This window comes from Elephas maximus, chromosome 3, assembly GCF_024166365.1.
Source record: "Elephas maximus indicus isolate mEleMax1 chromosome 3, mEleMax1 primary haplotype, whole genome shotgun sequence".
Taxonomy (NCBI): domain Eukaryota; kingdom Metazoa; phylum Chordata; class Mammalia; order Proboscidea; family Elephantidae; genus Elephas; species Elephas maximus.
Window position 1 is genome coordinate 200653737 of NC_064821.1, and position 12315 is coordinate 200666051.

Genomic DNA, 12315 nt, shown 5'->3' on the forward strand with positions numbered 1-12315 from the left:
CTGAGCAGTGTGCCTCAGACTGTTGAGAAGGGGCGTGGGTGGTGCGTAGGGCTAGGTGGGCAGGAGGAAGGAAAAGAAAGAGGGGAAAGAGAGAGAAGAAACTAACAATCAAACAAATAAAAAGTAAAGAAGAAAACCCAGCAACAACAAAAACATGGTGATGGAGGAGCTAGCCATTGGGGGGCAGAGCAGAATTGGGGTGGTGGCAAGCTGATGTCTCTCTCACCAGGTGGCATGGCATGGCCCATCAGGAATGGACAGAAGCAATGTAGGGCCTCAGTGAGAGGGAGAAGGAAAAGGAGAAGGCGAAAGATAAAGAAAAATAAAAAAATATGGCACTGAGGGGAGCTGGCCTGTGGTGGCGGTACAGACCCTGGGAGGCCATATGCCAGAGACTTTCCAGCTAAGCGGTACAGTGCAGCCCACCAAGAAGTTGGGGGTGGCTCATGGGGCTGGGTGAATGAAAGAAAGGAAAGGAAGGAAGGGAGAGAGAGAGAAGAAACAATAACAAATCAAACAATAAATAAAAAGGTGGTGAGGGAGCCAGTTGGTGACAGTGGAGCAGACCCGGGAGGCTGTGTACAGTGACTCTTCAACCAAGTTGCACAGAATGGCCCCTCCAAAAGAGGCAGGGGCGATGCACAGGGCTAAATGGTGGGAAAAAGGAAAGGAAGGAAAGAAGAGACAGAGAAGACACACACACACACACACACACACACACACAAAAGAACAAAGCAAATAAACTAAAAAATCACAGCCTGTTAAGAAGGGGAGGGAATGACATATGGGGCTAGCTGGGAAGGAGAAAGGAAGGAAGGGAGAGAGAGAGAAGCAACAAAAAATGCAAAAGAAAAAATATATATCAAAAACCAAAAAAGAACAAAGCAAATAAACCAAAAAATCACAGCTCATTAAGAGGGGGAGGGAGTGGCACAAGTGGCTGGGCAGGAAAAAGGAAAGGAAGGAAGAGAGAGAGAAACAAGCAACAAAAAAAGCCAAATCTATATACACATACATATATATGTATGTATATGTGTGTATATATATATATAAGTGGTGTGTGTGTGTATATATATATACATGTATATACAAACAAAAATACAAACCAACAAAAAATGAAAAAGGAAAAATGATACTGAAGGGGCCAGCTGGCGTCCCTCCAGCTGAGCAACCATGGCCTGTTGGAAAGTGGCAGAGGCTGGGAAGAAGGAAGGGGGTGGGGCCGTGGGAAAGCATGTATCTCTGATTACCAGGTGCTCTGTCTCCTGCTGGGAGTTTTGTGGAGTTGCCCTCCTGTACCATCTCTCTTCAGTCTTTGGTGGTTGTAGTCCAAGATGGTAAATCAGGCCACATTAGCTGATCGGGGACCTCCACTCCATAGCTCTCCTTGTTTTCTGTTCTCTGTCAGTTTCTTATTCCATTTGGGGACTAATTGAGTTCTTTATTCCTTCATTTGGTGCTTAGGTTTCCCGGATTGACGTTGGTATCTGTTTTAATTAGTTTTTCAAATCATTGCTGCAGAGGGATGGCATGGTGCTTCTGTCTATAACCCCACGTTGGCTCCAACTCCTGTCTGTGTTTTATTGACTATGCAAAGCCATACGACTGCATGGATCATACCAAATTATGGATAATACTGTGAAGAATGGGAATTCCAGAACACTTAATTGTGCTCATTGAGAGACCTGTACATAGATCAAGAGGCAGTAGTTTGAACAGAACAAGGGGAAACTGTGTGGTTTAAAGTCAAGAAAGGTGTGCATCAGGGTTGTATCCTTTTACCATACTTATTCAATCTGTATGCTGAGCAAATAATTTCAGAAGCTGGACTATATGAAGAAGAATGTGGCATCAGGATTGGAGGAAGGCTCATTAACAACCCGAGATATGCAGATGACACAACTTTGGCTACTGAAAATGAAAGGACTTGAAGCACTTACTGATGAAGATCAAAGAGCATAGCCTTCAGTATGGATTACATCTCAACACAAAGAGAACAAAAATCTTCACAATTGGACCAATAAGCAACATCATGATAAATGAAGAAAATATTGACATTGCCAAGGATTTCATTTTATTTGGAGCCACAATCAACACCCATGGGAGTAGCAGTCAAGAAATCAAACAACACATTGCATTGGGCAAATCTGCTGTGAAAGGTCTCTTTAAAGTGTTGAAAACCAAAGGTGTCACTTTAAGGACTGTGTGCCTTACCCAAGCCATGGTGTTTTCAATTGCCTCATATGTATATGAAGCTGGACAATGAATAAGGAAGACTGAAGAATAACTGACACCTTTGAATTATTATTGGTGAAGAATGTTGAGTATACCATGGACTGGCAGAAGAATGAACAAATCTTGGAAGAAGTACAGCCAGAATGCTCATTAGAAACAAGGATGGTGAGACTTCATCTCACATATTTTGGACATGTTATCAGGAGGGACCAGTCCCTGGAGAAGGACGTCATGCTTGGTAAAGTAGACAGGCTGTCAACAAAAAGAGGAAGACCCTCAATGAGATGGACTGACACAGTGGCTGCAACAATGGTCTCAAGCATAACGACAATTGTGAGGATAGTGCAGGACCAGGCAGTGTGTCATTCTGTTGTACATAGGGTCACTATGAGTTGGAACTGATTCGACAGCACCTAACAATATCACAGCACAAATGAATATGAAAATTCCACTCTTGTACCTACCGGTTAGGTACAAGTAAAGACACATAGTTTTTAATACAAAAACCTAAAAATAACTCACATTCCCATTGTCAATAGAATAATTTGTAGCATAATCGCATAATGGAATAATTAACTATAGCTACACAGAACATCAGGAGCTCTTGTGGTGCAAATGGTTAAGTGCTCTGCTGCTAACTGAAAGGTTAGTGGTTCGAGCCCATCCAGTGGCTCATTGGGAGAAAAATCTGGCAATCTGCTTCCATAAAGATTACAGCCTAGGGAAATCTATGGGCCAGTCATACTCTGTCACATGGGGTTGCTATGAGTTGAAAGTGACACAACGGCACACAACAATAACATAACATCGGGTTGGATCTCGGGGACATATGTTGAGTTTAAAAAAAAGCAAGTTTCAGAAGAATAGGTACAGTATAATTTCATTAATAAAAATTAAAGATCATGCAAAATTATTAATATCATAAAATAAAAGGAGTGATAAACACAAGATCAGGATTATGGCTGATTTTGATAGGGAGGGAAGAGGATGTAATCAGACAGGGTACATGGTACTTCAATGATAATGGTAATATTCTATATCTTAAACTGAGGGCACGAGTATACATTTCATCATTTTTTTATCTTCACATCTAATATGTGTATATTTTTTACTAACTCCATTAAAAAATAAGAAAAAACAGTGACAAGCCAAGAGAAGTTGAGGATGGCATCAAAGCTCTAATTGATATTGGGACAAGGGCAGGTACTAGAGCGATCCTGATGGAGGAACTGACTCCATGAACTGAACCTCTGTCTCCATAAACACATAGCAGACCCAATGTTACTTTTTCCCCAGCAACTATAACTATTCTAAATAGTTCATTGATCTGGCTTCAAGCAAGTAAATTTTCCCAGAGGCTTAGTGAAAATTTAAATGTAAAGAGTACGATAGTTTCACCCCAGATCTTCAGAACCCTTCTTGCTCTTCGTATTGAGAGCGGGTTCTGTGAGGGTTGACGCAGATGGCATAGAGGAGGGCCTCTATCCAGGTAAGGCACATGGTAAGCACAGGTAAAGAAAAGGGATAGCTAGGTTGAGAAGGAAAAGATTTTGTGATTGGTTTGGAAACCCATTAAAGACCTGTCTAACCCTGAGATTCTTTGTCTTAGGGAGTGTTGGGTGGGGGTCCATTTAAACACATCATCTACTTAATTTTGAGGGCTGGCCTAGACTTTTCTTCTTCATCTGAGGCTGCTTGGTCTCATCAACTGCATGGTTTACTGCCTCACTGCCTCCCCCTGTATTCAACCCCTTCTGTATTCTCTGGGGCCAAGACCACAAAAACATATGCCTCTCAAATAATGGAAAATTTATTCTAAATGCTTATTTTAGATTGAGAAATATCCAATCCCTCGTGCCCACGTTGCTGATGTGTCTGCTCCGATCTGTGGTTTCTGCACAGCTGAAGGGTCATGTCCCTCCCTCTGCCTTCAAGCGGACGGCCTCCCCCCACTTGTGATGGCTCCTGTCTGTGCCATTCTTTATCATCTACAAATAACCAATTGGAGACCTGGTGGGGGTTATGATGGGAAAAGAGGAAGAAGGATAGTCACTGTGAAAACAGGCATGGGCCCTACCATTGAGAAGACCTCAATCTAACAGCAAGCACTGGAAGCAGGGACACTGGTTCCTACAAGGCCACTTAGAGCTGAAGAGAGATGCTTAGCCTCCATATTGCCCCTATTCCTGAGTCTCCTCAGGTTTCTCAAGCTATCAGATGCATCCTGTCTCTAATTTCCTCAGGATCAGTGTCTTGAGCGTCGATCATAAACCTGAGCCCTGGGCTTACTGTGGGGTCCCCTGGAATTAGATTATTTTTCCTTTGTTCTTTCCCAGGGGCCTATCTTTGCCGTATACTCAGATTTCCACTGACTGAACAGCCTTAGTCTGCAGAAATGGAGCTGAGATACAAGTCTAGGAAATTTTGTGTGCAAATTATTTTAGGCTTTAGGTGGCTGAAGCCTACAACGTACTAATCTGATATCAGACTTGCTGCCATTACCACACTTCTTTCCCCTTCTGTTTTGCTACATTTTGCTCACTAGAAACATGTGGGGTTTGGAGCTGGATTGGACAGGACACCTGAGTTCTCATCATCACTCTGTGATTTTCTGTGTAGCTTCCAAGCAATGTTCCACCCACCTCTTATCCTCAGTTGCCCCACTAGTGAAACGGAGGGTTATTGCACTGACCTTTCCCTGAGTGTATGTGAAGGTCAGCTGGACACCAGACAATTACAGGCTTTGAAGGATCTCTGAGCTCGGTGAGGGAATTCTTGAACAATTGGCGTTTTATCATTTTATCCATAACCTAAGGATGTAGATGACACTGGAACCAATCTGATCAAATCTGAATGATGAAAGCCAATTACAAACTTGAAAACAGGCCTCCGATGCAAGATGAGACAGTTAGATTTACTTCCTCTTTTCTAATTTGAGAGGTTTCACATTAAAGAAAATCAGTGCATTGGACGTTGCAGTAGACCCAAACACAGTCACTATGAATCTGAACTGTGTTCTCATGGCCTGGGCCCTCTACTTTTTCCTTGCTATGTTCTGGGCAGCCCCGATGCTACTGGGTAAGTAAAATGTTTGAATGTTGGTGTGAGAATGGAGATATGCCTGACTTTGGGGAAATGATGTAATGGAAAAAAAATATGGACGAATTTTGGCCCTCTGAAGGAGTACAGAGGAAGGACGCGAAGGGAGTTCGATAGGCAGGGTTGGGTGACTACAATGATAAAACTCTTTCAGCCTTCTCTATCCCAAAAGTCCCCTCTATGATACCCTAGCTAGCTACAATCTCAGATCTTTTCTTACTTTTCTCAGAAAAGTTTCTTGAAAGAGTAGTGAACACACGCTATCTCCACTTCCTCCCTTATCACTCATTTCTCCATGCTTGCAATCCAGCTTCCACTGGAATCAGTTTTGCCTAGGGTGCAATGACCTCCATATTGACTGGACCATTACACACTCTTTAGCTTTTATCCTGCTGGACTTTTCTGCTTCATTAGGCAATGTCATTTGCTTATTCTTTCTTGGCTTTCTCTACTCTCCAGCTGCCCTGGAGCAATTTTCTCCTTATACTCCATGTACACATAGCAGACCCAACGTTACTTTTTCCCCAGAAACTATAACTATTCTAAATAATCATTGATTAGGCTTCAAGAGAGTAAATTTTCCCAGAGGCTTAGTGAGAATTTAAATGTAAAGAATATGATAGCTGGTCCCTTTGGTGGCTTATCTTCTCTTCCCCTTAAACAACTGGTGTTCTCTACAGTTACATCTTTGCCTCTCTTCCCTTCTTCATATAGCTTCCCTAGTGAGCTTATTTCTCTGTGTAATTTTTACTACTATAACCGTATACTTAAGAGTGCCAAATCATATCTCCAACCCTAGCCATGCTTTTGAGCTTTACTTTCAAACATCAAGCTTCCCACAAGACATATCTACCTGAATGCCTCACAGGTACCTCAGTACAATACGATCAGAGCTAAACTCATCTGTCCTCCTGGACCTCACTTCTTCTAATTCTTCTTGTACTGTTTCTGATCTCAGTTCATGGCACTGCATACACTAGGCATCCAGGACAGAAATCTGGGAAGCAACCTAGACTCCTCTCTCCCATCCCTACATATGATCAATCATCAAGTTTGACAAAAATTCTCTTCCCTGAATCATTACTAATACTATCCCAGAAAAAGCCCTTGTCATCTCAGACTTGGGCTAGTACAAGTAACTTCGTAATTAATCTTACTGTCTCAGTCTTGTGTCCTCGAATTGAATTCTCCACCCTGCAGCTAGAATGATTTCTAAAGTTCAAATCTCACACCCCAAACTCCTTGTCATGGTACACAAGGGCCACCATGACCTGGCTGGCCTCTGTTTAACCTCTTCAGCCTCTACTTCCAAACTTATGAGCCTTGAAATCTATGCTCTAATAATACTGACTTGCTTATATTTACACATTCACACAAGAGACACTTACCTGTCACCAAGGCTTTTCTCATACTGCTACTTCTGCCTGAAATGAGTTCTCTCTAAGACTCTACTCCCTTCTTCCTTACAAACTTGTAGGTGTCCTTAAAGCAGCATACCTGACACTGTCACCAGGGAAACTTTCTTGAACCCTCCTCTTTGCTCCTATGGCTACCTGTAATCCTTCTTTCTTATTACTTTTCTCCTCATGCTGGAATAATCATTTTGTATGTCTGTGTCTTCCACTGAACTTTTGTTATTTGTGGCCAGGATAATTTTTTAAATTTTGTTTTGTTTTTAACCTTGTCTTATTCATATTTGAAATCTCAGCACCTGCATTGTCCCTGCCTAATAATTTTGTTGAACTGTTTTATTGAACTCATAGAAACAGGACTAGGTGACTGTAGTAAAATACAGCTATGGTATTGTGGCAAGAACTCCAGGTTTGGAATCAGATTCTCTGATTCCAAACCCCTCTTCTACTTACTAGCTCTACGCCACTTTGGGAAAGTAATTTTTATATCTCTGGGCTTCAGTTTTCTCATTTGTAAAATGAGACTAATAATACCTGCCACCCAAGGTTTATTGAATGGACATTCCTGGTATGTAGAAGTAGTCCGACAAGATTTTATTTTAAAAAAGGAAAAAAAGGAGATGAGGAGGTTGAGTCCAGGTAGTGACAGTGGAGGAAGTGAAAAGAGGTAGCAGGGTAGTGAAGGGAGCCAAGAGACAATCTAAAGAAAGCAGCTGGTACGGATGTGATAAGAATTAGGAAGTAGGGAGGGGCCTTGATAAGGGAAGTTACAAAGTTAAAGAATTCTGGGTCATTGGGGGTGGAAGAGAACAAAGGCGTATGGGCAGGAAAGGACAGAAGGAAGAAGTGTGCACATGTCAAGTGGCCATAGGGCTAGAAGAGGAAGAAAGGGATTAAGGCAGATAAGGGAATGGGAAAAATATCACTTAACTTGCCTGGGTCAGCCATGGAGGTATAGGTTAAGCGGATGTCGTGAGAAACCTGTAAGTCTGAATTTCAACCTAGAGATACAGAATTCTTCAAAAAAAAAAAGTACATATTGGAAGTAGAAGGTTGGGATTGAGGCAAGGACATGGAAGGAGCTCTACTGCTGCCAGGAAAAGTTCAAGGAATAGAAGACACCAAGGTAGAGGTGCTTGAAAAATGAAAAACTGACAGGGAAGCAACAAAGGAGGAGAGTCTCAGTTAGTTATTGAAAGCTATATGGTAGAGAACATATTCAAGGCTGAAGACCCAAGTCAGTTTTGGGAAAGAGAGAATCTGGAAGAAAGCCCCCAAGGAAAGTCTGAAGTACTGCAAGTCTGAAGGGCTAAAGTAGACCATGTCTAAACAGTGAAGCAAAAAGAATACTGACTTTGGACTCAGACACACCTGACTGTCTTGCCCCATTTATTACACTATTTTTAAATGTTGGGTAAATTAATTTACTTGTCTAAGCCTTTTTCTTTAAGCTCTATAAAGTGGGGATGAAATCACATAGCTGGAAAGCTTGTGAAGATTAAATAAGACAATACGTGAAAGTGCCTAGCAGTCTCTGGCTCATGTTAAACACCTAACGAATGTTAGAATCATCTCCCTTTTCCTCCTGTCCTATGTCTGCCTGCTCTAGGGTCACCCTGTCTTTAGCCCCAACAGCTGGATGTCATGCTGATGAATTCATCATTCTGCCATTCTCCGCTCCATCCCTATTCCCCAGACCATGGTCTATTCACTGAGAGTACTAATATGCCAAGGAACCAAGGTCAAATCCATCCATCTGTGAGACCCATAATGTCTTTTGGAAAAAAGTTTTTGGGTCTTCCCGCTCTCACTCTAAAAGTGATAATTCCCCCAGGACAGGGTGGAATCTTTCTGGAGGGGGAGTCCTTGTCTTTTTTTCTCCAAGTCCCAGCTTCGTTTTCTTTCCCTCCCTGAGCCATGCCCCATTCAGCTGCCAGTCTTGAGATGCAACGATGTGAAGGAGCCAGAGCCCCTGAATCTGCCAGCACCCAGGACAGCAGCTGGCACACTGATGATGACTTGACTGACCCAGAAGAAGATGGCTTCCAGATCAAGGGCTACACTTTCAGTAAACCCTTCCATCTGATTGTGTCCTACGGTGAGGTCCTAGGCAGGGCTGACCAGTGGTGGCCTGCTCCTTCTCCTGTTCCCCAAACCTCTCTTTTCAGGCCCACAGCCCATTTAGGAAGGTGTCTCCAGGAAATGGCCAGGGGAAGATATAGTTTCTTCCCTGTCTTCAGCCCACAGTAGCTAGGGTGGCCTCAGTCCTAAGCAGTATAGAAGTTGTTGCACACTTCAACCGGGAACCTCAGAAAGAGTTTAGGGGGATCTGTTTGTGGGTAGCACTGGGGAGTTCCCAAGGGAGGCAGTAGGTGACACTCAGCTCTTGTTCTGGGCCACAGACTGGCTGATCCTCCAAGGTCCATCCAGGCCTGTGTTTGAAGGGGACTCACTGATTCTTCGCTGCCGAGCCTGGCAAGATTGGCCACTGACCCAGGTCACCTTCTACCGGGATGGATCAGCCTTGGGTCCCCCTGGACCTAACAGAGAATTCTTCATCGCTGTGGTGCAAGAGGCAAACAGTGGACACTACCACTGTAGTGGCATCTTCAACAGTCCTGGTCCTGGGAGCCCAGAAACAGCATCTTCCGTGGCCATCATAGTCCAAGGTGAGAGCTAGGGCCAGTGTCATGGTGGTAAAGGTGGGTGGGGAGAGACACTGAGCCCAAAATTGTTCCTCTTTGGCCTGGAGGTGACAAGATCTTTGAAGGCTTAAGCAGCAGGTTAATGGTTTAAATGTTTTAAAATCTTCAACTAGACTAAACAGCATTAGCCTAAGAGTCAGGTGACCTAGCTGTTTGTCCAAGCATTTCCACTTAGAAAAAGCAACTGTAGGCTGTTTGCAAAGCCCCTTTGTGTCTCTATTTTGTCATCTGTGGAATGGAGGGCCTGAGCAGACTCCACTACAGGCAGTGGCAAGAATTAAGTTACATTCCTACAGTGCTTTGTAAATTGTATACTGCAAGACAAATGTATTACTCTGTGTTGATTGTATTTTGGATTTGGAAACCGAATCAAATATCCAGGTTGGGCTTCTGGAGGAGCAGAACCTCAGCATTGTCTTTTCAAGTCATCAGCCCATTCTGAGTCCAGCACATTTCCTACTGCCCAGACATATGCTTCTCAGTGCTTACCGATTGGATGTCTGGACCATTCTCAGATTTTCCCGTCTCTGGATTTTTTTTTTTTTATTGCCTATTTGAAAAGTGAAAACTTGAAACATCCAAATGGAACTTTCCTAAGAAAGCCTATTCCTGAAGGAAATAGAGAAAGGAAAGTGTGATTTGAGTCCTTCACCTATCATGGGTCCACCTGAATGTAGACTGGCTGAGCTCTTCTTTTTCACCTCTCTCTTCCCAGAGCTGTTTCCAATCCCAGTTCTCACTGCCACACCCTCGGCTGAACCCCAAGAGGGGGGCCCGGTGACCCTGAGCTGTCAGACAAAGCTGCCCCCACAGAGGTCAGGCACACGCCTCTTCTTCTCCTTCTACAAGGATGGCAGGACAGTGCGCAGCAGGGGCATCTCCTCAGAATTCAAGATCCCCACAGCTTCAGAGTCGCACTCTGGATCCTATTGGTGTGAGGCAGCCACTGAGGACAACCATGTGTTGAAACAGAGCCTTCAGTTGGAGATCAGGTTGCAGGGTGAGTTTGTGTATGTGTTTTATCTGGTGTGTGTTTGTCTGTGTATGTATACGTGTGAAGGGAGGTAGGGCGGTTGGGTGCACAACTGGGGTTCAGTGTGAGCAGGCTAGGAAGGGATGCGGAGAAGGCAGGAACTATAAGGCAGAGTCTCTGGAGCTGGAAAAAAGCACAGAGAACTTACACCTTGAGCCATGTGCATACTTCACCAAACGAAGCCCCGAGCCAGCTCCATAGCTACTGTCCCCAGACATTATGTTTCCAACCTGATCTCTGGGCACTTAGAGAAATAAAATCTAGAACAAGGATAGGGATAGTCTGGAGTCTGTGCTCAGTTCTAGGATCCGCTTGACCTAAAATATACCTGGAGGAGGTATTCAGGCCGATGGGGGGGGGGGGGCCGGGGATCGAAGCCGTGTCATATGAAAAATAATAGAACTCAAGAGGTTTGTCCTGAAGAGGAGCTGACTCAAGTGGCCAGCAGAGGTGTCCTCAAAAACCTGAAAGCTAGAATCCTCAGGAATGAAACTAATGGCATTTATATTACCATACCTGTGCTGCAGGGAACAAGATTCTGCCTTGATAGAGGAGGATTTGGCTAACACCTGTAACTGTCTAATGATGAGGCCTCATCACTGGAGATTTCCAAGCAGAGGTGGCCAAACTTTAGATTCAAATTTGGAACAGCAAAGAGACTAGAGCCATCGAGTCCTTATTGCCATTGGGCCCCAGCCACTTTCAAAGGATAAGAAAGATTGAGCAGGGACAAATTCTCGTAAAAAGACCAGACTTAATGGTCTGACTGAGACTAGAAGGACCCCAGAGGTCATGGTCCCCAGATCTTCTGTTAGCCCAAGACAGGAACCATTCCCAAAGCCAACTCTTCAGACAGGGATTGGAGTATAGACTATAAGGCAGAAAATGATACTGGTGAGGAGTGAGCTTCTTGGCTCAAGTAGACACACGAGACTATGTGAGCAGCTCCTGTCTGGAGGGGAGATGAGAAGGCAGGGGGGACAGAAGCTGGCTGAATAGACATAGGCAATAAAGGTTGGAGAGAAGGAGTGTGCTGTCTCATTAGGGTGAAAGCGTTTAGGAGTACATAGCAAGGTGTATATAAATTTTTGTATGACAGACTGACTTGATTTGTAAACTTTCAATTAAAGCACAAAAAACAAACAACAAAAAAAGATTGAGCCGGGAGATAAGGGTAGTCCCAGAGTCAGCTTTCATCCTTTTTGTGCCTTCTGCCCCATAATCCAGGACTCTCCAGCTCTGCTGCATCCCCCACCTTGACTTCAGATCCTCAGAAGCCAGCTGCTTCAGAAACTGCTTCTATGGAACCCCCAGGACCTCAGGCTCCTCTAACCACCTCTTCTTCTGAGAACCCATGTTTATGTTCTCATCTGGTGGTGCCGGACCCCCACCTGCATCACCAGATGGGCATGCTTCTCAAACAGGTACAGGAGGTGAAAGTTCTTCTGGGACACCTAGTCATGGAGCTGAGGGACTTGTCTGGCCACCGGAAGCCTGAGCCCACAAAGGCTCATGCCAAATAAAAGTAAACAATTTACCCACAATATTGTTTAACCACCCCAATAAATCCAACTCATCTGTTTTTCTTCTTTCTGTCCTGCACATATGCATAGCTTTACAATTTGTTCCAGAGTTTTGTTAGAATAATGGAGATAGGTTAATATAAATAAATTTGCTCAAAATGATAATCAGAGTTTAACTGTAATTGCGTGTTCTCTCTTAGGATTATAGCATAATCCTGCTCCCCTAGACCAGACATTTCCTTCTGCCACCCAGACCAGAACCTAGTGATTTAAAGGGAAGAAACAGAGGTGATTTAGTGCAGCAGCTC

General features: G+C 43.8%; 1 protein-coding gene across 1 annotated transcript; it reads left to right on the top strand.

Annotated features, from left to right (window-relative positions):
* Positions 1-4839: 4839 nt before the first annotated feature.
* On the top strand, positions 4840-12315 carry FCRLA (Fc receptor like A). The gene is made up of 5 exons (XM_049881063.1): positions 4840-5313; positions 8662-8844; positions 9149-9415; positions 10167-10451; positions 11712-12315. The coding sequence occupies exons 1-5, from the start codon at positions 5235-5237 to the stop codon at positions 12005-12007; spliced, it is 1110 nt and encodes a 369-aa protein (XP_049737020.1). The 5' UTR covers positions 4840-5234; the 3' UTR covers positions 12008-12315.

What these genes read in the sequence shown, in the direction of transcription:
- FCRLA (XM_049881063.1), top strand. Translation starts at nt 5,235, where the DNA reads ATGAATCTGAACTGTGTTCTCATGGCCTGGGCCCTCTACTTTTTCCTT. An exon ending in GGCAGCCCCGATGCTACTGG is followed by an intron (nt 5,314 to 8,661) that starts GTAAGTAAAATG and finishes TCCCTCCCTGAG; the next exon opens with CCATGCCCCATTCAGCTGCC. An exon ending in GTTGGAGATCAGGTTGCAGG is followed by an intron (nt 10,452 to 11,711) that starts GTGAGTTTGTGT and finishes CCCATAATCCAG; the next exon opens with GACTCTCCAGCTCTGCTGCA.